Source organism: Brachyhypopomus gauderio, chromosome 7, assembly GCF_052324685.1.
Source record: "Brachyhypopomus gauderio isolate BG-103 chromosome 7, BGAUD_0.2, whole genome shotgun sequence".
In the NCBI taxonomy this organism is placed as follows: domain Eukaryota; kingdom Metazoa; phylum Chordata; class Actinopteri; order Gymnotiformes; family Hypopomidae; genus Brachyhypopomus; species Brachyhypopomus gauderio.
Genome location: NC_135217.1, coordinates 7,173,410 through 7,197,840, shown reverse-complemented (window position 1 = coordinate 7,197,840; position 24,431 = coordinate 7,173,410). Strand labels below are relative to the sequence as shown.

The window sequence follows — 24,431 nt, the reverse complement described above, 5'->3', positions numbered from 1 at the left end:
TTTGTATAGATAATTTAATGGAGTTCTAGATAATGTAAGAGGGTTCTGGATGACCCCATTATGAATGACAGGGTTTTTGAAGGACAGTATTGACTTCTGCTTTTAGATGAAACATAATTATGCCTATGGCAAAAGAGAGTTTTTGTGCATCACGTGAGTTCTGTCTAAGGTTTCTGAACCAAAAAAAAGAATTTTTGCTTTTGGTGACTAAAGAAAACATTCGTTCAATTGTGTGAATATTATCAAAATATGTGTTCATTTAAAAAGAGAAAAGTTTTGTTGCATTGCGCCCTCTAGTGGTTCTTACTTGTAAACAGCTAGAACAGTTGAGTAATGTAATCATTTTGTTTTATTTGACGTATTTGTACGTTTAGTTTGTTATATGAACACAGCCCTCAGCATCTTCCTTAGAACAAACGGATAAATGCTTAATTTCATCCACCAGATGGTACTGATGACATGCTACCAGTTTGTCACAGACATATTATAAACGGGTAGTAACTGTGTGGAGCTTTATCCAAACAGTGGCATAAGAGCACACGCATGCAAGCATCACTTGCTCCCAGCTGATTGGATAGGAATTTCGTTATGGACTCTTTCTTGCACACTGAAGTTACAGATGTTACTTGAAATGTTAAATACTGAAGAGCAGACAGATGCTGGGTTCCATCCTTATTGTGTGCTCATGAAAGTTTTCACAGGATCAGCACCTTTAAAATATGCGCACGTCCCTAAACTGGATTTTTATACCTATCAGAGGCATTTCGACATTTCTCACACTCGTCTCGCGTTGTGAATTTAGACCACAAGCATGTGTAGTCTGCCTTGAGCACTTGGGAATGAGGCCAGACTCCAACTCGGAAGAAAAAAAATTAGGACACACTGACACCCCTTTTGCAGAGGGTGTTGCATTGTGGGATGTCCGTAAATCCAGGTGCTAACGACATAACAAGGCATGTCCCAGTTCGGCACATCGGCGCCGGTCCTGCCTGCCGCTGGACTCCTGTGCTTCCCTCCTGCAGAACACCGCTGCCCCCCTGGTGTCGACAGACGGACCTCCACCGCACAGAGGAACCATGCCTACCTCTTATCAAAGGATGCTCTCAAAGGTCAGTGAACTCAGCCGGCGAGGAACATACCTATATGTGGATGAATGCTTGTTCCTCTTTTTTGTATCTGTGTCTTGACCTTAACCTATTTTTGTTGGTTCAGACTTAACATCATCTAGCTTTGATTTTCATATGCAGGACTGCAGTGTAGCTCATTTTAAACCCATGATCTGATCACAGTTTTAGACTATAAGAAAACACAACCACTGTGACTGTGTTCATGCAGACATTTGCTATAAAAGGTCCAGTGTAGACTCTCTGGACTGGGTTATCTTTGAACTTGTATTGAGTCCATCACTTTCACAAAAACCCTTTTAGGTTTCTAAAATTTGAGAATCTTGAAGCTGGGCATGTGTGGGTACCTCTGTGCTGCTGATGTGGTTAACCTTATCAGGAAAAGTACTGTGATTTTTCCAAGAAGGCCAGGTTTGTGTAATTTGGTCATTTTCACATGTGTTTAATCACCGTGTCCATTTGCTCCTATGAATTAAGGATTACCTGAAACACATCTTCACTGAGACTAATTTGGGCTGTGAATATTCATTTGGCTATCTTGTGCTACTCTGTCCTCACTGACCTCTTGCTCTGGTCCCACTGTCACTGGATGGATCGTTTTACATGATGTTTACCCGTTTCTACTGTTTCTTTAATAAATTGGGTCAGTTTGTAGTATCCAGTAGCCACGGAGCAGAGAAATGAGAGCACAAATCTTCAGCAGGAGATGCATGATACTGAAAAAACGAGATGCAGATAGAGTCCTTAATAAACATGAGTGGAGTCTTTACATCTCTGATTGTGAGCTTGCAGTTTTGATGCGGTTTAAATCTCTACAATAGACATTATGCTGATGGGACCTGCCTCATGGTTGTCGTCAGCACAAAGTCTGAAAAAATGCACAAATATATACATTGCATGGGACTGGAAAGAGAACCATTGATTTATCAAAATAGCACAATAAAAAAAACATTTGAATATGGATTTGAATATGGATCCATGATATGGATTTAGAGTGATCCTGATCAGAATCTCCAGACTGCTCCTGGGATGGTAGGCACTCAGGTTTGGGCAACTGGCCTGCGTGGCTTAGTGGTTTGTAATTATCTGAAAACAGATCCATCTAATCAAAGATCAGTAACCAGATGCCAGGGGTTGTAATTTTGCAGTAGGCGGTTGGCGAGGTCTTCTGGTGGAGAGCTGGTCTTGGGTTTCCGGTTCCTCGGGTTACTCGTGGAGGGCCGCTGGCTGCTCAGGTGAGGTGCTGAGCGTGATCTTTCGTGTGGCCTGTACATGAATGATTCAGCACCCTGGAACAGCCAGACCTCATTAGCCACGCCCATCACCTCCCTCCAGCAGTCTCCCACACACACTGCGTCTTAGCCAGGGCCACAGGCTTTAGAGGGGGTGGGGGGTGGGGGGGTGATAGAGAAAAGAATGAGCAGGAGTGAGAGAAAGAAAAGAATGAGAGAGTGAGGAAAGAGGGACATAGAGGAAGAGAGAGTGGGACTGAGAAAGAGGGAGGGAGAGAAAGAGAAGGCGGAGTGAGGTAGTGAGGGTCAGAGACAAGGAGAGAGGGAAGGAGCTAACAGTCACATTATTAACGAGAGGCCGCCCACTTTGTAAGATTGAAGAGTCAGCATGAGGACCAGAGAGTGAGCAAGGGACACAGAGTGAGCAGGAGACAGAGCGTGAGCAAGGGACACAGAGTGAGCAGGGGACAGAGAGTGAGCAAGAGACACAGAGTGAGCAGGAGACAGAGAGTGAGCAAGGGACACAGAGTGAGCAGGGGACAGATAGTGAGAAGTGGGAAGAGTGAGGTGCAAAAGCTGGAAGACTTCCACTTCAGCAGAGTTATTGGACAGTGTTGGATCCACTGATGGAGGGGACAGAGGTACTGGAAACACATTTATTACAGTGTGTGACGTGTGAACAGGACAGGACACCAGTAAAACGTATGGGATCATCTACTATCAAGCTCTATTTTACCAAATATAGCAAATGTATACTGTTTATTTAGTTTTATTAAATTGATGTATAAATTAAAATTGTTCATATGTTTAATAGCAGCATATGAAATATTCAAACTGAAGGGCAAATATAAAATGCATTAAAATGTTCTTTTTGGCGAGCAAAATAGACCTGTTGCATAGCAATGAGATGTGACGATGAACATTTCTGCTCAGAATAAAAGAGGAATGCTTAGCTTTGGGACTGTTTCCCATGATGCATTTTAATGTATTGAATTAAACAGCTAGAGATCAAGCCACTGAATATTTTAGAATTCACTCAAAAGTTATTAGAAGCACCGTTCTTACAGGTGCATTACATTGGTGTATCATTACAGACTGGAGCCCATCTGCTGTTTGCACGATTTATCAGCTTCACTACCACCATTGCACTACTTCACTACCTCTCTTCTCCCTTCACTACCTCTGTTCGTCCTACGTCACTACCTTGACTACCTCTATTCTCCCTACTTCACTACCTTCACTAACTTTATTCTCCCTACTCCATTACCTCTACTCCACTATCTCTATTCCACTACTTCTACTCCACTACCTATATTCCATTACCTCTACTCCACTACCTCTACTCCACTATCTCTACTCCACTACCTATATTCCATTACCTCTACTCCACTATCTCTACTCCACTATCTCTACTCCACTACCTATATTCCATTACCTCTACTCCACTATCTCTACTCCACTACCTATATTCCATTACCTCTACTCCACTATCTCTACTCCACTATCTCTACTCCACTACCTATATTCCATTACCTCTACTCCACTATCTCTACTCCACTATCTCTACTCCACTACCTATATTCCATTACCTCTACTCCACTACCTCTACTCCACTACCTATATTCCATTACCTCTACTCCACTATCTCTACTCCACTACCTATATTCCATTACCTCTACTCCACTACCTCTACTCCACTACCTCTACTCCACTATCTCTACTCCACTATCTCTACTCCACTACCTATATTCCATTACCTCTACTCCACTATCTCTACTCCACTATCTCTACTCCACTACCTATATTCCATTACCTCTACTCCACTACCTCTACTCCACTATCTCTACTCCACTACCTATATTCCATTACCTCTACTCCACTATCTCTACTCCACTACCTATATTCCATTACCTCTACTCCACTATCTCTACTCCACTACCTATATTCCATTACCTCTACTCCACTACCTCTACTCCACTACCTCTACTCCACTATCTCTACTCCACTATCTCTACTCCACTACCTATATTCCATTACCTCTACTCCACTATCTCTACTCCACTACCTATATTCCATTACCTCTACTCCACTATCTCTACTCCACTATCTCTACTCCACTACCTATATTCCATTACCTCTACTCCACTATCTCTACTCCACTATCTCTACTCCACTACCTATATTCCATTACCTCTACTCCACTACCTCTACTCCACTACCTATATTCCATTACCTCTACTCCACTATCTCTACTCCACTACCTATATTCCATTACCTCTACTCCACTACCTCTACTCCACTACCTCTACTCCACTATCTCTACTCCACTATCTCTACTCCACTACCTATATTCCATTACCTCTACTCCACTATCTCTACTCCACTATCTCTACTCCACTACCTATATTCCATTACCTCTACTCCACTACCTCTACTCCACTATCTCTACTCCACTACCTATATTCCATTACCTCTACTCCACTATCTCTACTCCACTACCTATATTCCATTACCTCTACTCCACTATCTCTACTCCACTACCTATATTCCATTACCTCTACTCCACTACCTCTACTCCACTACCTCTACTCCACTATCTCTACTCCACTATCTCTACTCCACTACCTATATTCCATTACCTCTACTCCACTATCTCTACTCCACTATCTCTACTCCACTACTAATATTCCATTACCTCTACTCCACTACCTCTACTCCACTATCTCTACTCCACTACCTATATTCCATTACCTCTACTCCACTATCTCTACTCCACTACCTATATTCCATTACCTCTACTCCACTATCTCTACTCCACTATCTCTACTCCACTACCTATATTCCATTACCTCTACTCCACTACCTCTACTCCACTACCTATATTCCATTACCTCTACTCCACTACCTCTACTCCACTATCTCTACTCCACTACCTATATTCCATTACCTCTACTCCACTATCTCTACTCCACTATCTCTACTCCACTACCTATATTCCATTACCTCTACTCCACTATCTCTACTCCACTACCTATATTCCATTACCTCTACTCCACTACCTCTACTCCACTACCTCTACTCCACTATCTCTACTCCACTATCTCTACTCCACTACCTATATTCCATTACCTCTACTCCACTATCTCTACTCCACTGCCTCTACTCCACTACCTATATTCCATTACCTCTACTCCACTACCTCTACTCCACTATCTCTACTCCACTACCTATATTCCACTATCTCTACTCCACTACCTATATTCTATTACCTCTACTCCACTACCTCTACTCCACTACCTATATTCCATTACCTCTACTCTACTACCTCTACTCCACTATCTCTTCTCCACTATCTCTACTCCACTACCTATATTCCATTACCTCTACTCCACTACCTCTACTCCACTACCTATATTCCATTACCTCTACTCCACTACCTCTACTCCACTATCTCTACTCCACTATCTCTACTCCACTACCTATATTCCATTACCTCTACTCCACTACCTCTACTCCACTACCTCTACTCCACTACCTATATTCCATTACCTCTACTCCACTACCTCTACTCCACTATCTCTACTCCACTACCTATATTCCATTACCTCTACTCCACTATCTCTACTCCACTACCTATATTCCATTACCTCTACTCCACTATCTCTACTCCACTACCTCTACTCCACTACCTATATTCCATTACCTCTACTCCACTACCTCTACTCCACTATCTCTACTCCACTACCTCTACTCCACTACCTATATTCCATTACCTCTACTCCACTATCTCTACTCCACTACCTCTACTCCACTACCTATATTCCATTACTTCTACTCCACTATCTCTACTCCACTACCTCTACTCCACTACCAATATTCCACTATCTCTACTCCACTACCTATATTCCACTATCTCTACTCCACTACATTCCATTACCTCTACTCCATTACCTCTACTCCACTATCTCTACTCCACTACCTCTACTCCACTACCTATATTCCATTACCTCTACTCCACTACCTCTACTCCACTATCTCTACTCCACTACCTCTACTCCACTACCTATATTCCACTATCTCTACTCCACTACCTACACTGTTAACCCTAATAAGTTCAATCTACTTAAAAAAACAGAGGTAACTCGTTGCCTCAATAAATTAAGTAATGGCTTCTGTCAAAACTAATATAATTGAGTTGTATGGATACAATACATACTTATATGATATAAGTAGAGTGAACTAATCAAAAGTTTAAATTACTCAATTTACTTAATTTAAAATTACTCAACTCAAAGTTGCTTTTACTTAATTTAACTCTACACAATTACAAATAACTTAAAATATTAAGAAAGAACTACTTAATATCAAGTTTATAATACTTTTACTTATGAGTTTTTATTATTAATACTTAATTATTATAATTATTGTAAATGAACTTCACTGGCAACACTGGTTTGATATATATTGTAGCATATCGGCGGGAGTGAGAGTACCAGGCAGGTTTTGTGTGTTCATCTCAAATCTTTAATGATTGCTTTATGAACAGTAAGGGGAGTATCACACATTCACTCAACATTTTTGATGTTGTTTTTCACGTAAACAGTTCAAACCAGGTCATCACGCTTCCCAAATAACATGAATACGGTGAGCCTAACATTGCTAGAATAAACAGAAGTGATTGTACGGGACAGACACGTATGACCAAAACACATAATAAAACCACATAATAACATAATCCATCACATTAAAACGAAGAACATTCACTCTTTTAGCGTGCCGCTTCGTGCCGCAAGTGCTCATGGGAGGTAGCGAACTCCATGCTCCACCCCCACAGCTGTTATTTCACCATAACAATCCATGTCGTCTTTAATTACTATAATAATAATCCTAGGTCACATTTATGCATGCATACACATTTTGAGAGATAAATCAGTAACAGCAGATTTATACAGACAATTTACCTCGCGCTCTTTTTGTTCAAGCTCTTCTTGGTGGGACGTTTCAGCTAAATTTAAATGTTGACCAATCAGAGCAAATATCATGTATCATGTGACAAATACATTTTAAAACTTGTTATTTTGTGTAGCTACAACTCAAAAACACAATTAATTTTAACATTTACGGCTAAGAAAGTGAAAGCAACTTTGATTTCCAAGTACTGGTAATATAATGTAAGATTTTAGGTAAAGATTACTAATGATTACTGAATTGTTTTAGTAAAGATAACATTGGGGTTTACAGTGTATATTCCACTATCTCTACTCCACTATCTCTACTCCACTATTTGTACTCCACTATTTGTACTCCACTATCTCTACTCCACTACCTCTACTCCACTATTTGTACTTTACTATCTCTACTCCACTACCTCTACTGTATTACCTCTACCCAAAAATGTCCTGCCAACAGTGACCCAGTCCCTGACAAAATGATGGCTGACACAAACTATGCAAGAAAACATATCAGTTACAGTCTGTAGCTGCACAGTCCATGCGTTTGTAATAAATATTTGTGTCTGATGAAGGGGGTTGTGAGTGTGGACTGCAGTTACACAGATTCAAAAGTTTCCCCCATATTTCTCTGAGTGCCTATGGTAGAATTGTCGACCTATGTGTCTAAAATCAGGAAACAGTAAGTTAATACATAAAGGTAATGTAAAATTGGCTTTAAATTTGGCTTTTCTGTCAGTGCACAGATACGTGCATTGTAAAGTCAAACACAACTGCTGTCTTTTTCAAAGGCTACAAGTCGTTTACAAGCAGAGACAATGGTCCTGTTGGTCCGATAGGCTTTCCTCTTCCCTTCAAGCTGCCATCAAATCCTGGTGTCTCATTGCTGGCTCTCCTAGACCACTCCCCCCCCCCCCCCCCCCCCCCCCCCCCCCCCCCCACACACACACACACACCTAGACCACTCCCCCCCCACACACACACCTAGATCACTCCCCCATCACATACACCTAGACCACTCCCCCCCATCACATACACCTAGACCACTCCCCCCCACACACACACCTAGACCACTCCCCCCATCACATACACCTAGACCTCTCCCCCCCCACACACACCTAGACCACTCCCGCCCACACACACCTAGACCACTGCCCCCCACACACACCTAGACCACTCCCCCCCACACACACCTAGACCACTCCCCCCCACACACACCTAGACCACTCCCCCCCCACACACACCTAGACCACTCCCCCCCACACACACCTAGACCACTCCCCCCACACACACCTAGACCACTCCCCCCCCACACACACCTAGACCACTCCCCCCATCACATACACCTAGACCACTCCCCCATCACATACACCGCACTCCCCCCCACACACACCTAGACCACTCTCCCCATCACATACACCTAGACCACTCCCCCCATCACATACACCTAGACCACTCCCCCATCACATACACCTAGACCACTCCCCCCCACCACATACACCTAGACCACTCCCCCCATCACATACACCTAGACCACTCCCCCCCACCACATACACCTAGACCACTCCCCCATCACATACACCTAGACCACTCCCCCATCACATACACCTAGACCACTCCCCCACACACACCTAGACCACTCCCCCCCACACACACCTAGACCACTCCCCCATCACATACACCTAGACCACTCCCCCCACACACACCTAGACCACTCCCCCCATCACATACACCTAGACCACTCCCCCATCACATACACCTAGACCACTCCCCCCATCACATACACCTAGACCACTCCCCCCCATCACATACACCTAGACCACTCCCCCCATCACATACACCTAGACCACTCCCCCCCACCACATACACCTAGACCACTCCCCCATCACATACACCTAGACCACTCCCCCCATCACATACACCTAGACCACTCCCCCCATCACATACACCTAGACCACTCCCCCCACACACACCTAGACCACTCCCCCCATCACATACACCTAGACCACTCCCCCATCACATACACTCACAAACGCTCCTCTGTAGCCCTTCTGTAATGGTGATGTCTGTTGTTACCTTCCACTTGTCTGAACCTTGCATGACTTTACATCTGACGTTTTGTGAAAAGCTAGCAGATGGGATGATCTACAGGACCTGTAATATAAAGATTATCGGTAATGTGGCATCTGAATGATGGTATTCCATAATTATAATCACAAGTATTTCAGGCCAGTTCTTAAAACAGAAAGTGAAAATAACAAAAGAAATTCTAACACAAAGCAGACTAGAAGTCCAGCACAAAAACTCACTGCTCAGTCAGCAGTAAGATGCTAATTATTTGGAGTGATCTGTAGATTTAACTTTTAATGAGATACAGAAAGGTTTTGTAGTGAGTTCAGAGAGGCACAGCAGTAGTGCCAGCTCAGCCTTGCCTGCTTTCCTCACATCACATTGCTGCCATTATGTTTCTACTGTCTCCCCTCTCTCCTGTCTCTCCTGTCTCCCCTCTCGCCTGTCTCTCCAGTCTCCCCTATCTCTCCTGTCTCTCCAGTCTCCCTTATCTCTCCTGTCTCTCCTGTCTCCCCTCTCTCCTGTCTCCCCAGTCTCCCCTATCTCTCCTGTCTCTCCTGTCTCTCCAGTCTCCCCTATCTCTCCTGTCTCCCCTCTCTCCTGTCTCCCCAGTCTCCCCTATCTCTCCTGTCTCTCCTGTCTCCCCAGTCTCCCCTATCTCTCCTGTCTCTCCTGTCTCCCCAGTCTCCCCTGTCTCTCCTGTCTCCCCTATCTCTCCTGTCTCTCCAGTCTCCCCTATCTCTCCTGTCTCCCCAGTCTCCCCTATCTCTCCTGTCTCTCCTGTCTCCCCAGTCTCTCCTGTCTCTCCTGTCTCCCCTATCTCTCCTGTCTCTCCAGTCTCCCCTATCTCTCCTGTCTCTCCTGTCTCCCCTATCTCTCCTGTCTCCCCAATCTCCCCTATCTCTCCTGTTTCTCCTGTCTCCCCAGTCTCCCCTATCTCTCCTGTCTCTCCTGTTTCTCCTGTCTCCCCTGTCTCTCCTGTCTCCTATCTCTCCTGTCTCCCCAGTCTCCCCTATCTCTCCTGTCTCCCCTTTCTCCTGTCTACCCAGTCTCTCCTGTCTTGCTTGTCTCCTTTGTCTCTCTTGTCTCTCCTGTCTTCCCTCTCTCCTGTCTCCCTGTCTCCTTGGTCTCCCCTCTCTCTTCTCTTCCTGTCTCCTCTGTCTCCCCTGTCTCTTATGTTTCCCTGCCTGCTGCCTCCTATGTCTACTCTATCTCCTATCTCCCCTGTCTCTCCTGTATTCCCTCTCTCCTGTCTCCCTGTCTCCTCGGTCTCCCCTGTCTCTCTTGTCTTCTCTGTATATTGTATCTCTCCTGTTTTTCTTCTTTTTTCTTGTGTGTGTGTGTGTTGCTTTCTTTGCTTCTAAGGGAAATGGGATCAGAAAAGCTAGATGACAACAATGAAAATAAAAGACCAGTATAGCGTCTGATGCCCTTGGCCCATATTCCTTCTGTAACTGGACCTGCGAGAGGGGCCCAGTGATTTAGGATGGAAATAATGCTGCCCTCAGGAATGGAGATGATGAAGAGACACATTAGTGACCACAGCTTATGAAGTTTACTGATGTGAACTAAAATGTATTTTAGTGTCATGGTGAATAAATATATCATTTATTCCTCATGCATATTTCCAATTTACTAACACACACACACACACACACACACACACACACACACACACACACACACACACACACACACACACACACACACACACACACACACACACACCCATGTACGCCCCTCCCCCAACACACACAAACTTATAATTATATATGGACAAATAACTTTTTTTGAGAGGGACAGATCAGGAGGAGATAGAAAACTGCCTCAGTGATTGCAGGAATCAACACTACTCCAGCATGGTTATCAGCTGATATGGGTGATTCGTGTGAAGTGACCTTGAAAATTAATTTACACCAAAGGAAAATGTATTCCGAAAAGTCATTATGAGTGAAATAACTGGGCAAATGGGCGTTCCTAATATTCTTTGCATTTTTTAAACAGAACACAAAATACAATGTAATCAGCATTTACAAATCACATATCCTTCCTGGGTTTTAACAGAAGGTGGACTTCTTTAAGGAATTTCATTTCTATTTTGAGAGTGATCGATGGGCATGTTTGATGGATTAACAAACTTGAAAACATGGAAGCAGATTAGATAAGGAAGTCCAGCTATTTCCAGCTATTTACTGCATTATAATCATTATGTCGTATGACAGAGAACCCAGACTGGGCTTCTTCACTGAGAGCTTTGCTGCACCATAATAACTGAGGAGGACACGTTCTTCTCCACAGAGCCTGGAGGAACGTTGCAATCGGATCCTCCGTGACATGGAGTGCTCGCAGACGGCTCGCGACCGCGTGGGGATCCAGGACTTCGTGCTTCTGGACAGCCACACCAGTGAGAGTGCTTTCCTGGACAATCTGAGGAAACGCTTCAATGAAAATCTCATATACGTAAGCCGAACCTCCAGTGATACTAATAGTACTATACTACGAGTATAGGGTTAACCCTAACCCTAACTACAGTACATAATACAAAATGTTTGTGCACTGTATACCTATTACAACTATAATATAAAACATTTTATACATGATAGAAATCCTTTTTTCACAACACTACTTAATATAAATAAATATTTATTTAAATCATTTGTAAACATTATTACTATTTAATATAAATCTTATACAAATCTTAAAATCTGAAAATCTGATTCACACTACTACTACTACAAAACATAAAACCTTTATACACACTACTATAAAAACTTAATATAAAACCTTTCTCCACTGACTTGAATGGGTAAATATATCATCTCAAAGGTCAACCAGACAGGGTGGGATGGGTAGATGGCGTCTCTGGGCTCACCCTGGTTATAGAGGCAGTGCGGACCGTGCAGCAGAAGTTGATGAATCAGGCGGGTGGGCTTCATGGTCCCAGCTGTATGGATCACTGAGCAGAGTGACTGGTTGAAAATGATCTCGCAGGTTCTGTTTGCCTTGGGGGAGATGCTGACGGGAAGTAAATACAATCAATCCCTGCAGAGACTAACTCACGCTTACACTACTAGTTGTGAATTGATGCTAACCCTTGTCCATGTGTTTACAGCTAGACGTTATTGATTTTATTGAAAGGCTTTCTCGTGTTGCTGTATAAGCTGTTAAGCTGTTTTATTGCCTGCCCTCCTCTCTGTTAGACCTACATCGGTACCCTCCTGGTCTCTGTTAACCCTTACAAGGAGCTGGGCATCTATACTAAGAAGCAGATGGACATTTATATGGGTGTCAACTTTTTTGAACTGCCCCCGCATATGTAAGTCATACACACACACACACACACACACACACACACACACACACACACACACACGCATATATATATATATATATATATATATATATATATATATATATATATATATATATATATATATATATATATATATATATACAAGTGGTTTCTCCCTGTGTCACTTCCTCTAGCTTTGCCCTGGCTGATAACGTGTACCGCACTATGACCAGCGAGAGCAGCAGCCATTTCATCCTCATCTCTGGGGAGAGCGGGGCTGGAAAGACGGAGGCGTCCAAGAAGGTCCTTCAGTTCTACGCGGTCAGCTGCCCCAGCACCAGACTGCTGGACAGTGTGCGCGATCGACTCCTTCTCTCCAACCCTGTGCTGGAGGTCAGGAGATGTGCCATCGCTCTATTACATTAATCTCTGCCCAGCACGGGCCGCACACACAGCAGAACAGATAATACACTTTAAAGGCTCAGACAGCCTAATGTGTGGGAGAGGATGTGTCATGAGTCGTGAGCTTTTGGAGGTCAATTCATTGGGAATTGTACTAATATTTTGAGACACTACCACCACACCCACTTTGTTTTATTGCTTTATGACAGGCTTTTGGGAATGCCAAAACTCTGAAGAATGACAACTCCAGCCGCTTTGGAAAATATATGGACATTCAGTTCAACTACCAGGTAAACGAAGGATTCAGACTCTTCAGATCATTCTAGTCTTGTCCTTCAGGAGTAAACAAACAAGCCTCCTGCAGGGTGCGGCCGTCGGTGGGCACATCCTGAGCTACCTGCTGGAGAAGTCCAGGGTGGTCCACCAGAACCGTGGTGAGAGGAACTTCCACATCTTCTATCAGCTACTGGAAGGAGGGGAGGAAGACCTTCTGCGGTGGCTTGGTCTGGAGCAAAGCTCTCAGAAATATGCATACCTGGTTCAGGTCAGGGTTTCAGTGGTTTGGGTTTTATTTTTCTTTCCCTCATAAAACACTAGTCCTTATTTAATATGTCCAGTTTAATTTAAACATTTCACCCTGTGTTTTCAACGGCAAACTGAAAGTTTTTGAATGGAGATGTGACTGAAAGTAGAATTCGGACTGGACCGGACTGGTTCGGTTGGTTGGTTGGTGGTTGGTTCTGTGTGCATGTATGAGTGGTGGGTTGTGTTTGTTTTTTTCCAGGGGGCATGTGCCAAAGTGAGCTCGATTAATGACAAGAGTGACTGGAAAACCGTGCGGAAAGCTCTGTCAGTTATCGACTTCAGCGAGAAGGATATTGAGGTACTCTCTAGTGCCATACAGTATATGCAAATGAAACAGAACAACTCAGTGCTCCTGGACAATTGCTGAATTACTGAATCATTTCCCCCTCTGGCTTTTTGTACAGCATTTGTTTGCAATCATTGCCAGTGTCCTCCATATTGGGAATGTTCACTTTGAGGCTGGTACCAGGGGTTACGCCACACTAAACAGCAATGAAGAGATACGCTGGCTTTCTAAGGCAAGATAAACTTGCTTCATCTAGTAATTGATGGGTGATGCCAGATTACATTTTCCAACAAAAAGATAAACCCTTTCTTTATTTATTTCTTTCTGTCTTTCTTTTTTTTTTGTCTGTAGTTGTTGGAGCTTCCTCCCCATGTACTACGGGAGGGTTTGACTCACAGAAAGATTGAGACCAAAGCGGAGGAGGTAGTGGAGAGTGGTTTGGATCCCTTAATCTCACTGTCTGACATCTAAAAACCCACCTGAAAAACTAGAAATCTGAAGTACCATTTCCTAAATCCAACAGCAATCACCAATCAAATAAAATTGCCAGTTAACTATTTATGCCAGTATTTTTCAGTCTTGATCCTTAGTGCTCCATACACTGCAAATTTGACTTCATCAAGCTTACTCAGCCCCATAAGGTGCCTGAGCAGAGAAAACTCTGAGTACTGAGAGTCTGAGGAATTATAGTCACACTGCACCTGCAAAAGATGCTAATCTGGGTGTGTTTTACATTTTCTTGCATGAACTGTTTGCAGGTGCTGAGCCCATTCACAGTTGATCATGCGAGATATGCCAGGGACGCCCTGGCCAAAGCCATCTATGGCCGCACTTTTACATGGCTGGTGAATAAGATCAACGAGTCTTTAGCCAATAAGGCAAGTTTCTTTAACCTAGAACCTCTCACCAAGGTGTATGGATTCAAACATTAACATGATGAACTCGACTTTAAGGGAAGCGTTTCATGACTGATTAAATCCTTGCATTTCTTATATAATTCTCATGTCACAGGACTCAACCAGGAAGACAGTTATAGGCCTTCTGGACATCTATGGATTTGAAGTGTTCGAAGTCAACAGGTGGAAATTCTATTTTGCGTTGATTGAATGCCTTCAAAAGTGACATATTGAACACATTTTTATAATAAAAAAATCTGTCACACAGAAAGCTCTGAAAATGGGGTTAATTGAGTTTGAAAATGGAAACAAAATCACAATCAGCAGCTTAGAGTGTCAGACCAGGCCCTGTGGACACATCTGCACACGGGAAACTTCTGCCTTTCATTATATTCTCCCATGGGGGTCAAAAGAAATCTACAATCTTCAAAAAAAAACTAAGATCCATTTAGGAAAATCAGCCCATGATTTGCTCACAGTAACAAACACACTGTTGCTGCACTGTCTGGGAACATATTTATTGTACTCTAAAATGATTGGTTGGTTTGCTGATTTCTTGTCCAACCAGTTTTGAGCAGTTCTGCATAAATTATTGCAACGAGAAACTTCAGCAGCTCTTCATCCAGCTCACCATCAAATCAGAGCAGGAGGAGTATGAACAGGAGGGCATTGAGGTGATTACACCCGAACCAACTTTCACCCACGCGCTCATCTCTTCACTTTGCTACATACAGAAGCTCCCTTCCGTGACTATATCCATTCCTTTCTGGCACAGTGCTGTACAAATGACACCCCCCTGCTTAATGAAAACCCCAATATTGAATTACCACCCACAGAGATTGCAGGTCCGCTCTGCTGGGGCTTATCTGTGTGCAGTTGAAGTGATTCATTATTTGATCTGTGATTCTGTTTTCTTTCTCACGTGTACTGGTTGGGGCCAGTGGGAACCAGTGGTGTACTTCAACAACAAGATCATCTGTGACCTGGTGGAGGAGAAACACAGAGGAATCATTGCAGTGCTGGTAAGAAAGACACATAAGTACACAATCCAAATCACAAGAACCAGAAATAGAAACAGAGACAGAATCTAATGAGATTAGAATAAGAATCTAAATTGGAACCAAAGTGAAAAACAGAATCGTAATTAAAGTCAGGGACACATCAGAAGCTTCGGAATCAAAATTAGCAACAAAATCCGAACAGAATTAGAATCAGAATCTAAATTAGAATCAAAATTAGATACAGAATCAGAAAACAAAATCTGAATTTCTGGAACCAGTGTTCCAGAAAGTTGTGGTAAAATATATGTGAGAGTTACCATGCAAAAGCATGTTAGACAAGCAGCAGAACCCTCAGCTGCCAGGGGGAGGCAGCAGAGAGGAGATATTAAAACAACTGTGGAACACCCAGCGTCTCCTCAGTAATCTCTGACACCTGAATCTGTCTACTGTGACTAAATCTCACACGTCCATCTCTGATAGACCATCATGTTTGATTTTCAACATTATCAATGATGCAGGATGAGGAGTGTTTGCGTCCGGGAGGGGCCACTGATCTCACTTTCCTGGAGAAGCTGGAGGCAAAACTGTCTGGACATCCTCACTTTGTGACGTGAGTCACACGTGACTGACTCCTCACGTTCAGTTTCATACTCTCACACACATGCCTGCTTTTAATATTACAAGAATGTCTGGCCTATGTATCATGTGCAGACATTTTGAAACACCAGCACTAGAGGCACACAACTGTAGTATAAAACTATATGGACTAGTCCTACTGGAATAGTCCTTTATGAGTCGTTGACATTTATACTATAACAAAAAGCAAAATGTTTCTGACACCTAGACACAAGTTGGCTGACCAGAAGACCCGGAAGACCTTGGGGAGAGGGGACTTCCGCCTTGTACACTATGCAGGGGAGGTCACTTATAACGTGACTGGTAAGAGGGGACCAATTGCCTTCTCTTCCCTTACACTCTTAGCAAAGATGATGTGAAATTGACCTTTAACTGTGACCACTTTCCTTCCTCAGGATTTCTGGACAAGAATAACGATCTCCTTTACAGAAACATCAAAGATGTAAGTGTCCAATCTCTACGACTTTCAAGATTAGTGAGTGATTTGTTTACTAGCAAGATATGAAATAGTCTGTCTAATGTGCAGAACGATGCCTTTTTGATAAGTGAATGAGCTTTGATGGTGACGTCTGACATCTGAATGATCTGAATGCACAATTGAGATGTGAACTCTACTCTCAGGTTATGCGACAGTCTAAAAACACCATCATACAGCAGTGCTTTCCTGCCTCAGAGCCCGACAACAAAAAAAGACCTGAAACGGTAAAAAAGGAACCTTTAAACATTAACTACATTATATTATATTACCAAACCTAATTATCATTTACTCAAACTGACCTTAATCTAACTAGCATGGACAGTTTTACTTTAGGCATATTGCCTTACACCAAAATTCCAGCAACATCGGTAGATTGATAGTGTCAAACGATCTTATGTTTGTGTCTTGGTGGACTTTTATCGTGTTTTAAATGGGAAAAGCAGAGTAATGAGGGAGTGATTGTGTTTATGGTGGAACAGGTGGCTACCCAGTTTAAAAACAGCCTTGCAGGCCTGACCGAGATTCTTATGTCCAAGGAGCCATGGTATGTGCGCTGTCTGAAACCCAACGACAGCAAACAGCCAGGTAAGGCTTCATGTCCCCCCCAGGTGAGGCTTTACCTCCCCACCCAGGTGAAACTTTTCTCCCCAGCCAGATTGGGCTTTACCCCCCCAGCCAGGGAAAGCTTTAAGTCTATGACGGTGACCTAACCATCATCCCCGTGGTGACAGTGACCTCCCTCCATTGTCCCCATGGTGACAGTAATCCCCCATCGTCATCCCCATGGCGACGGTGACCCCACCTTCCTTCATCTCTGTGCTACAGGCCGCTTCGACGACATCATGGTGAGGCACCAGGTGAAGTACCTGGGCCTGATGGAACACCTGAGAGTGAGGCGTGCCGGCTTCGCCTACCGCAGGCGATACGAGGTCTTCCTGAAAAGGTGCGGTGCAGACACTCCGCACATGCCACACGCAGTGGCACTACGTTTATATCATCGAGGAGCAGCCAGGATTGAAATGATCAGTTTCTTTGGACACGAGCGTCTGCCAAACACATAAAAGTAAATCGATGAAACAATCATTATTCAGATTTGTTTTACGACTGTTTTACGACACTAAATGGGGCAACTAGAAAAACATTACAGCTCTTGGCAGATACAATGTAAAACATTTCTGCAAATGCCTGAATATGGCATATGAAGGACTGCTGAGCTGAGCAGTACTAACACCCACTTTGACCATGTGGACAGGTATAAGGCTCTGTGTCCCGACACGTGGCCCAACTGGAGAGGGACACCAGCGGAAGGTGTGAAGTGTCTCGTCAAGTACCTGGGCTACAAACCCGACGAGTACAAGATGGGCAGGTACCGAGTTGTCTATCGCATCACCTCCTCCATCTGTACCACCACCAGCTTCTGACTGACTATATGTTCTCATTTATTAAGGACCAAAATCTTTATTCGCCATCCACGGACACTGTTTGCCACTGAAGACGCCTTTGACGTCTGTAGGCACGAGCTAGGTAGGACATCGGAATCACACTGATGCTATTACATTGGCGGTGAGATGTCAGTGTTACATCGAGTCCGTTCATTCTGGCAGATGGCAAAGGAGCATTCTTTTCTACTCTGCCTAGAGTCACACCCAGAAGACAGAAGGTCCTTTGGCAGTGACACCTAATGTTAGCAGCAGGTATAGTCAGAATCCTATAACCTGGTACTTTTTGTTGTTTTTACAGCTACCCGAATCCAAGCCAAATACAAAGGCTACAAGGTGAAGGAGGATTTCCTGAGGCAGAAGGAAGCAGGTTAAACCAGAATGCATCTTACGCCTTTAATATAACACAGTTACAAAGGAAATGCTAAATCAATCACTTTCCCATGTCTTTTTCTGTCTGTGTGACGTTAGCTACTAAAATCGAAGCGTGCTGGAGGGGTCTTCAGGCCAGAAAGGAGCGGGACAGAAGGGCGTGGGCTGCCAAAGTTATTAAGAAGTAGGACCAGATCAAACACACAGGGCCAATCACCACCTCTGATACAAACACACAGTTTGAGAGAGCCAATCATCACCTCCAATACAAACACACAACCTGGGAGAACCAATCACCACCTCCAATACAAATGCACACTTTAAGAGAGCCAAGCATCACCACCAAGATTCTAAAATTACCATGTACAAAACTGAGAAGTTTCCCACATTAACACTTAAAATTTACGTAATGTTTGTCATCCTCACAGGTTCATCAAAGGCTTCACAAACAGGAATCAGCCAGTAGGCGTGGACAATTCTGAATACCTGACATTCGTACGTCAAAGCTACCTGCAGCGTCTCAGGGACAACCTTCCCACATCTGTGCTGGACAAACAGAGCTGGTTAACACCCCCACCTGTCATGCAAGAGGTAGTGCTTTCACCAGGCCCTCCATTTGATACTCCTCAAAGACTTTTTATAGCACAGTACTTATTAAAAACTTGCTCATGACCTAAACAGAGTGGAGAAAGTGTGGGTGATGGGTGGACACAGTATTAGGAAGATGCAGGCGTATTGCTATAAATCTATAATGAGTGTATCTATCCTCTTAAAATGTAGGCCTAAATAGCTCTGCTGACAGGAAAGAGGGGCTTTTACAGTTTGCGTTTTTCATATACAAGCGCTAATGTCTTACCAGCAACTTACTAACAACAGTGATATGTATAAACGTCTGTGAAATAAAGAAGCAAGCAAACTCCAGAATGTGTCCAACTGTCATTATATCAGTGAACTAGGCTGGGTCAGTCCTAAGCTGGGAGTCGTGTGTCCAACTTTCATTATATTAGTGAACTAGGCTGGGTCAGTCCTAAGCTGGGAGTCGTGTGTCCAACTTTCATTATATCAGTGAACTAGGCTGGGTCAGTCCTAAGCTGGGAGTCGTGTGTCCAACTGTCATTATATTAGTGAACTAGGCTGGGTCAGTCCTAAGCTGGGAGTCGTGTGTCCAACTGTCATTATATTAGTGAACTAGGCTGGGTCAGTCCTAAGCTGGGAGTTGTGTGTCCAACTGTCATTATATCAGTGAACTAGGCTGGGTCAGTCCTAAGCTGGGAGTCGTGTGCTGGGCTGTTGGCAGGTTGGTGTTCCTACGGTGATTACACTGTGGGGCTGGTGATGCAGTGTGATGTTGACGTTTCACCTGTACCACAGCAACCTGACCCTCCCCTTCAGGCAGACACTTTACAAATGTCCACCATTTACAGGTTCAGTAGTTCAGTTAATGACCGCCGTGTTTATAGAGCAGGTTTATATGAAAGTCGCTCTAACCCTAGCTTTGAACATATTCTTTTTATTGGATTATCATTATTGTTTTAGTTTTGTTTTATAGTTTTTATTTACTTTCTTTGATTAATAGTGTGCAAAATATTAGTAACAAATGAGAATTGTATTTTATGAACATTAATATCGAACATACATTACATACATTATCATTAAAATGGTTACAAACTTAGACCACAGTGACACAGTAAATATTCACCAGAAGCAACATGTCATCGGGCTTCTGCCGTGACTGTGAGGACACGGGTAGCAGCTAAGAAATGGACTGGAATAACGGAACTGCTGGGGATTTTTACAGGCCTCCGCGCTCCTGCAGAAACTCCATACGCGGTACTTGGTGCGTAAGTACGTGCAAGGACTCACAGCGGAAAGGAAAGCACAGGTACCACAGTCCAGACCGACTTCCAGTCGTCTGCACAGACCCTGATGACGGCCACATTTTAAGTCACAAATTATATTGTGTAATTACGTAAGCGCTTATAAATTACATTATAGTAATATATGTTGCATTACATTTTTTTCAGCTGAAAATCAAAGCGCTAGCTAGTGACATCTTTAAAGGCAAGAAGGAGAGTTATCCCCAGAGTGTGGCCCGGCCTTTCGCCAGCACCAGAATCAGTAAGATCCTGTTGTGATGATGGCAAAAGTCAAAATTCAACTTTAAAGTAAACCATATTAATGGAACATATCTTACTGAAACACATATGGGACATCCTGTTATTCAGTTTGGGATCAGGTTTGACTTTGATGATGATATAATGGCACTGAAAAGTTGTTTTCTTGGTAAACATTTATAAATGATTAGAACAGGTACTCCATTTCGTCAGGGCTTAGATCTACTGAAGTGACCCAGACTTTCTTTATCAGTATTCTGTTATCCATGTCCAATTTTGTCATCTTTTGTTCAGGTGAACAGGACATGAACACACGTGTGCTACAGCTGATGGGCACAGAAAGTATGAAGGTAACTGAAGCTAGGAGTGAGATGATCCCTAACTCAGTTAATACCTGCACGTAAACATGTATGCAGGTGAATAATACAGACCATGTCTCAGGAAGTGAGTCATTATTGCCCTGAAGGGTTGAATATTGCAGACCTTTAGAGAATCTCACAATTCTCTCATTATTTTCATATCCTATGCCTACAATGTTTCTATGAGTGTCCTGTGGAGAGTGTTGTCCCAGGGATTATACTTTGTCTTGCCTCTTTGCGGCCGTCAGTACAGCGTTCCAGTGATAAAGTACGACAGAAACGGATTTCGCCCTCGATATCGTCTGCTCATTTTAACTAAGAAAGCTGCTTACTTAGTGGAGGAGACCAAGATCAAGCAGAGAGTGGATTACAAGTCAATGAAAGGTAACTATAGTGATTAACACGCAACCATTGTGTATTGGACAGTGTAGAGGCCAATGCTACTGTTCCACAGTTTTTCCTCAAGATCAATCAATCATTCTATCTATCTATCAGGTGTATCTGTCAGCAACCTGAGCGATGACTTCCTGATTCTTCATGTCACATGTGAAGACATCAAGCAAAAAGTATGAGCACCCCTAGTGTCACATAATCTGTTGTCCCAGGTCAAAAACGTAACAGTGCTGAATTTAAGAAATGTGTTGTCCAAATCTGAAATCAAATTTGCTCTTGTTCTGTTCCTGAGAGAATAAAGCAGATGTTTGTCTTTCAGGGGGACCTGGTCCTTCAGTGCAGCTACCTCTTTGAGGCTTTGACCCAGCTATGTATGGTGACAAAAAAACGCAACCTGGTCCAAGTGGTTCAGGGAAGGTGAGGGAGGCTGTTTACTATCTCCAAACAGTTGCTTCAAAATTAACGCGTATAGGGATAACATTGCTTTTACTGTACAGTTGTAACATAAAAAGACAAAGAATAGTCAAAGCTGGGTTGCCAACTTTTGACGTTCGCTTGGAGTGAGATTTTAACCTGGAGCCGGTGGCGAGTGTATTTTGTAGAGGGGGGGGGGGGGGGGGGGGGTGGCGAACGAAAGTTGTTGAGCCGGGGGGGGGGGGGGGGGGGGGGAATGTGGCGAACGTAAAATGGACACAGATTCAGTGTTATATCGCCGATGGATGGCGCCAGAGCTAGCGAACTAGTAACGTATTGAATCATATATGTGGATCTGAGGTAAATAAACTGGATATTTTTTTTTCGGCGTGAGATATCGGAAGTGTGGCGTGAGAGCGGGTGAAAACGGTCAAATGCGTGTGTTGGCAACCCTGTCAAAGCCATCTGGAGGCCAAGATGCTCGGGGAAGACTAAATTGGGCATTGCATTGGTGAATTATTTGAGCCTCTGCCGTTTGCTGTGTGAACTGTTTACTGTACATTTTGATGTGTATCATGTGAATATGCATCTCTTGCAGTGTGAAGTTTGACATCCAGCCCGGCAGAGAAGGGGTGGTGGACTTCAAGAGCAGCAGTGAATTCATGGTGTACAGGGCAAAGAACGGACACCTGATGGTGGTAAGTGTGTGTGAGTGGAGCAGGATGCTAGCCCTCTGTTCCACACTCTGAGCCTCCTGTGCCATCTATTTAGAATGTAGTCACATATTGCTGTAGGTCATGCATTTCAATTTCTCTCCTTTCTTTTCAATTGCAGGAATCAGCTCGAGCGAAATCTCGATAATCTGAGCAGTGGATGTTTGGCCATGCTGTAAACTGACTTAGTGCACCACTATATATTGTAGATTACTGGGATACTGGATACTGGAAACACAAACTCCCCCACACTATTATATAAAACAACTTATTGCCCTACAGTACAATGGATTTCCCATTACATTACAAACAGCAGTTTCCTGTGCTCCTGAAATATAGAGATTACAAGTCATGGTGGACACAAACTTAATGTTACAGTAAGATGTTGAGTACTGTAATGCTTGCAGGAGACACAGTGAAGATGCTTAGACCCTGAAAATCTGAACTATTTGCTTAGTGTCCTAGACAGAGCTCTCATCATATTCATTGTAAACTGTCCGACACTTGTAACTGTCTGAAGATGTTTTCTTTGCTTTGTGTATAGTAATTTACTGAATTGTATTAATGTGGCCAAACAAATAAACGAAAAAAGAGACAAACAAACATGTAATTAATAATTCATAGTATGAAAATATCAAAAGTGCCTATAAATTCAATTTAGGGGTATGTTCATTTAAATGGAAGTCGGTACTGTTGTATTGTCCACAGTTCCAAAAAATTTTTATTCAAAGAACTTTGAATATTTAAGTATAAACAGCATAGTTTATCATTCTTTTTTATGTAACTTTTTAACTTTCGAGATTCTACACTGATATCAGTATGTCACACTATACCCTGATTCTTTAATGTATGCTGAGCAGAATATTAAATAATAATGTTAAACATGTACAAATATGTACAAATTATTTATCAATCTTCTCACAAGAGCAAAATAACATTGCATCTCATTTAAATTTGTTCACTTTTTTCATATGTGCAGAACATTTTGTGATTCAGATTGTTTAGCATGAGCAAAACTTCACTGTGTTTGCTTTCTGTGGTTGTCACAAGTAAAAAGATTAACTATAAGTGTCAATAAGTGCTTGAATGTCCAGTGTACAACACTGAGGTGTAAGTGTGATTTTTGCCTCTGCCAAAACTGCAAAGGGCTGCAATATTTGAGACATTAAAATGTGCAACAGTACATGGATTGTTTTATTTATTTACATACTTACCATAATACATATTTTGGTGCTTTAAGACAGTAAACACTGCTACATTTTATGTTACGTTTTTTAGATTAGTAGCTGTAAAACAAGATATAATAATTAAGTAATACAAAGTATTTCAGGCTGGTATCTTGGCTGATCCTAGGACTGCACTCTTCTGGATGGAGATCTCAGATGTTGTTCCTGGTGTCTGTTGGAGCTATTCTCCCAGTATTGGGGTTATAGTGCATAGTGCTCCAATTACAATGGGACCTACTGTTGCCTTCACTTTCCACATTTTTTTTTAGCTCACTCAGGATTGACGTCTATCACTATGGTCCTCTGCACAGATGTTTCTGTATGTTATGCCAGCTAGCCACTTGGTTATAGTGTACCATGTATACTCTGCCCACTAGCATCTTGCATTCTGCTGTTATGTGCTGTTACCATGCCTGTCTAGTGGTATATTGGCCCAGCCTGCATCTGGCA

At 43.0% G+C, this 24,431-nt stretch overlaps 1 protein-coding gene across 1 annotated transcript; it reads left to right on the top strand.

Annotated features, from left to right (window-relative positions):
* The first annotated feature begins 769 nt into the window (after nucleotides 1-769).
* myo1hb (myosin IHb) lies at nucleotides 770-23,921 on the top strand. Its single transcript, XM_077011279.1, has 32 exons — nucleotides 770-1,109; nucleotides 11,674-11,835; nucleotides 12,576-12,691; nucleotides 12,862-13,060; nucleotides 13,279-13,359; nucleotides 13,434-13,613; nucleotides 13,854-13,952; nucleotides 14,059-14,172; nucleotides 14,292-14,363; nucleotides 14,699-14,818; nucleotides 14,952-15,019; nucleotides 15,405-15,510; nucleotides 15,778-15,858; nucleotides 16,356-16,447; nucleotides 16,682-16,776; nucleotides 16,869-16,915; nucleotides 17,095-17,175; nucleotides 17,431-17,536; nucleotides 17,777-17,894; nucleotides 18,204-18,317; nucleotides 18,399-18,475; nucleotides 18,692-18,760; nucleotides 18,862-18,946; nucleotides 19,191-19,353; nucleotides 20,561-20,644; nucleotides 20,787-20,880; nucleotides 21,171-21,226; nucleotides 21,484-21,619; nucleotides 21,731-21,801; nucleotides 21,948-22,045; nucleotides 22,641-22,740; nucleotides 22,877-23,921. The coding sequence occupies exons 1-32, from the start codon at nucleotides 1,077-1,079 to the stop codon at nucleotides 22,901-22,903; spliced, it is 3,144 nt and encodes a 1,047-aa protein (XP_076867394.1). The 5' UTR covers nucleotides 770-1,076; the 3' UTR covers nucleotides 22,904-23,921.
* Nucleotides 23,922-24,431: the final 510 nt, after the last annotated feature.